Source organism: Aureococcus anophagefferens (assembly GCF_000186865.1).
Source record: "Aureococcus anophagefferens unplaced genomic scaffold AURANscaffold_1, whole genome shotgun sequence".
Taxonomy (NCBI): Eukaryota; class Pelagophyceae; order Pelagomonadales; family Pelagomonadaceae; genus Aureococcus; species Aureococcus anophagefferens.
In genome coordinates, this window is record NW_008705561.1 from 3,513,582 (window position 1) to 3,517,765 (window position 4,184).

General features: G+C 74.5%; 1 protein-coding gene across 1 annotated transcript; it reads left to right on the forward strand.

The window, feature by feature from the left end:
• Positions 1-1,277: 1,277 nt before the first annotated feature.
• On the forward strand, positions 1,278-2,546 carry AURANDRAFT_11873 (hypothetical protein; the record flags this gene model as incomplete). The annotated part of the gene is made up of 2 exons (XM_009033914.1): positions 1,278-2,099; positions 2,169-2,546. Coding segments are annotated over 2 exons (1,200 nt in total), but the record flags the coding sequence as incomplete, so codon positions are not given.
• Between the last annotated feature and the right edge of the window lie 1,638 nt (positions 2,547-4,184).

Below are 4,184 nucleotides of genomic sequence, written 5' to 3' on the forward strand. Positions count from 1 at the left end.
CGGCTCGCGGCGGCGCCGGCCGGCGCCGGCGCCGCGCGCCGCGTCGCGGGCGTCCGCGGCGCCGCGCCCGGCGGCGGGGCCCTCGCCGTCGACGCGCCCCAGGTGATCCTCGCCGTCGACGCGGACGGCGCCCTCGCGCTCCTCGACGGCGCGCGCGACGCGCGGCCGCCGGGCGCGCTCCGCGACGCGCCGCGCGCCGCGCCGGCCGCCGCGCTCCTCGTCGCCCTCGCGCCGGGGGCGGACCGCGCGGGCCGGGGCCTCCCGGCCGTGCCCGTCTTCTGGCGGCCGCGCCTCCGGGACCGCGCCGCCGCCGACGAGCCCGACGCGGGCGCGTGCCTCGAGTTCCGCTTCGCCGACGACGGCGACCGCGCGACGGCCGCGATCACCGGCGCCGCACTCGACGCGCCGGCCCGACCTTTCCGCGCGCGCCCGCGGCGGCGCGGACGCGCGACCCCCGACCGGGGGACCGCGCGCGATCCCCCGAGGCCGAGCCGGGCCCGCCTCGGACCGCGGCCGCGCCCGCGCGCGTCGGCGCTCGGTCGGCGGACCCCCCCGCGTCACGGGTCGACGTCGCCGCAGGTGATCCGCGGGCCCGCGGGCCCGGGCTTCCGCGCGTCCGCGCTCGCGACGCTCGCGGACCTCTTCCCGGCCGTGGGCGCCGTCGCCTTCGCCGCCGAGGCGCCGCGCAAGGCGCCGGGCCTGAGCCACTCCTGCGCGCGCTACGCCGTCGGCGCGGGCGCCCTCGCGCCCGCGGCCCGGGGCCTCGGCGGCGCGTTCCTCGCGCTCGACGACTTCGCGCTCTCGAACGCCGCCGGCGGCGTCGCCGCGGGCTACCTCGCGGCGCACGCGGCGCTGGGCTACACGCGCGGCGACCTCGCCGTCTTCCGCCGGAACCTCGTCGCCGAGCTCGCGCCGCTGCCCCGGCCCTCCCCCTAGGCGCGCGCGCGCGCCTTGCGCGCGCCGCGCGGCCTCAATGCGGACGTCAAGGCAGACTTCGCCCGGCCACCCGCCTCTCCACGTCGCGCGCCCCCGTCCGTGGAAGAAAGCAGGACCTGGTGTGGCAGCGGGGCCTCGAACCGACGTACGCGGCGACGCCCGCGCGCCCCGACATCGCCGCTCGCGTGTCGGCGTCCTGCCGCGCGCGCGCCGTCGCCTCCGCCGCCATGTGCAAGGGCGCCCTCGTCGGCGAGCTCGTCGACGGCGCGGAGATGCCCGCGGGCCTCGAGTGCAAGTCCCTGCCGTCGTTCACGCGCGCCGAGATCGCCGAGCACCGCCACGACCTCGTCATCGTCGAGGACCGCGTCTACGACGCGGCGAAGTTCATGTGGGCGCACCCCGGCGGCGCCGTCTTCGTGGCCATGTTCGGGGGACGCGACGGCACGCTCACGTTCCAGAGCTACCACATGCGCGAGTTCCCCCACGGGAAGATGGCGCCTTACCTCGTCGGCGTCCTCGACGCGCGCGAGGCGCCCGTGGCGCCCGACGCGCGGCACCTCGCGCTGTCGCGCGCGCTCGCGCCGGTCCTCGCGCGGCGCGGCGGGTCCTTCGCGCCGCCGGCCCAGGTCCGCAAGGCCGCGGGCCTCCTCGCCGCGGCCGTCGCTCTGGAGGCGTGCATGCTCGCGACGGCGCGGACCTGGGCCGGGAGCGCGCTGCTGGGCCTGCTCTTCGCGCTCATCGGGCTCAACGTGCAGCACGACGCGAACCACGGCGCCATGTTCAGGGACGGGCGGAAGAACGCGCTCTGGGGCCTCGCGCAGTCGTGGATCGGCGGGTCCCAGCTCATGTGGCTCCAGGAGCACGTCGTGCTCCACCACATGCACACGGGCGACGTCGAGTACGACCCGGACGCGCAGCTCGCGCCCGTCATGCGGGGCCACGCGGGCGCGCCCTGGCTGCCCTGGATGCGCTTCCAGCAGTTCTACTTCCTTTTAGTCGAGCTCGGCTACGGCGTCGTCCCCATGTTCATGTCCTTCTTCGAGGTGCTCTGCTGGCGCCACAAGTTCGAGCGCAAGTTCGCGCTGTCGCGGCTCGCGTGGCGCTGGGGGCTCCAGTCCGTCGCGCTCCACCTCCTCTTCTACGCGCGCATGGTCGCGGCGCCCGTCGCCGCGGGCCTCCGGGCCGCCGCGGCGGACCCGGGCGCGGCGGCCGGCGCCGCCGTCGCCGCGGAGCTCGCCAAGGTCGCGGTCACCGTCGGCGTCGCCGGCGGCTACCTCGCCTTCTTCTTCTTCCTCAGCCACAACTTCGACGGTGTCCACTTCGTCGCCGGCGCCGGCGAATCCGGCGACCAGCGCTACCCGGAGCGGAGCGGCTTCCTCCACCAGCAGGCGTCGAGCTCGAGCAACGTCGCGGGCGAGAAGCTCTGCGCGCTCAACGGCGGCCTCAACTACCAGATCGAGCACCACCTCTTCCCCCGCGTCGCCCACAGCCACTACCCGCACATCGCGCCCGTCGTCCGCGCCTTCTGCGAGCGGCACGGCGCGCCCTACGTCCACTTCGACTCCGTCGGCGCCAACCTCGCGTCCGTCTTCGCGTACCTCGCCAAGTTCTCGTCGCCGGACTACGACGCGCCCGTGCCCAAGCCCGAGGGGCCCAAGGCGGACTGAGCGACCCCGGCGCGGGGGGGGCGCCCGGAGGGAGCCCGCGTCGCCGCCGAGGCCGCGCCGCCGCCGCGGGCGCCGGCGCGAGCGCCGGCGCGGGGCAGTTTACGCGGCGCACGTACTCGAGAGGAGGTGCCACCGGACGGGCGCGGTACCGCGCGGACCGCCGGCGAGCACCACATCACGTACTCTCATAAATCAACAACCCAGGAAGTCGCAATCCCGCCGTGCGCGGCGTCGAGCGTGTGATCAGCACAATTCATCGATGTTAGCGCCCTGGCGTGCGTCGCCGCCTGCATGCTCGTCAGCATCTGCGCCGAAGCACGTTGAGGGGCAGCGGGAGGTGGACCAAGCTTGCTCGTGCCGCCGCAAGCCGTCGACGCGCGGACACTACGCTCGGCATCCACCATCGTGGGGCTTGCTGTGCTGAATGAGCGGCCAGTTCAGTCTTGCCGCGGCTGATACGCCATGCGGCAAGACTCCGCGACGCGGAACTCCCGCGGCTCATCACCATGGTCGTCCACAGGGTCCTGGCCATGTCCGCCTGCCAGGTCTCCGCGTCGCACGCCGAGCACCGGCTCAGGCCGTCCGGGTACGCGCTCTTGATCGTCGTCATCTCCACGGACGCGTAGCCGAAGTGCGTCGGTCCCCAGATCGTCGTGTTCGTCTCGTAGGCGTCGTTCGGAAACGTGACGTTCGAGTGGAGGCACGTCAGCGCGTCCGGGTCCGATTCCGGGTCCCAGCGCCAGCCGTCCCACGTCACCTCCGGCGCGTCCTCGGCCCCGTAGTCGACGGCCGGCGATGGAATCGCGCAGGCCTCCATTTCATCGCTCGCCTCATTGGAGGACGCGGGGGGTTCGCGCCCGGACGCGCCCCGGACGCGCCCGGACGCCCGGCGGACACGCCGGACGCCCGGACGCGCCCCGGACGCGCCCAGGACGCGCCCAGCAGCAGTCCGAGGCGCCCAGAGTACTCGCTGATGCGATTTGGAGACTAGCTATAGATTGACATTACTGTAGTGGAGCCAGCAGCCACCTCCCGCGGCGGGTAATGGAGCACGCGTGGCGGTCGGTGGGGGACGGGGCGGCGGTAGCCTCGACCGCGCGTCGCGCGTAGGGGGCGTGGTCGCTGCGCTGCGAGCGGTGAATTTGCGGTCGCGGCCGGCCGGCACAAGGTCCTCGCGGAGTTCCTGAGACGGGGTTCGCGCGCGCGAACCTTTTCGCCGGGTCGTGGGTCGTGGCGTCTGGTCTGAGGGTTGTTCTCTCGCCGGGCCTCGCGTCAGCCCCGGCACGCCCCGGCAGCACGCCGACGGACCTGGAGCTACGGGGCAGCCCTTGGAACGAGCAGATGATGCGGTGCGAGTCGGCGTGCGAGCGCGCGCCGCTATGGGGCGCGCCGCCGATTCTGCGGGCCGAGTTGTAGCTACGCGTTCCTGAAATGCGTAGCCTGTTCAACCAGTCCGCTGCGGGGCACGGCGACGGCCGCGGCAGCGTGTCGCAGCACAGCCAGTCGAAGCAACCGCCACTCTGCCGAGGATCGACTGTCCGAGCTGCACGTTATAATTGTGCAAGTCTTGGCGCGGCTGCC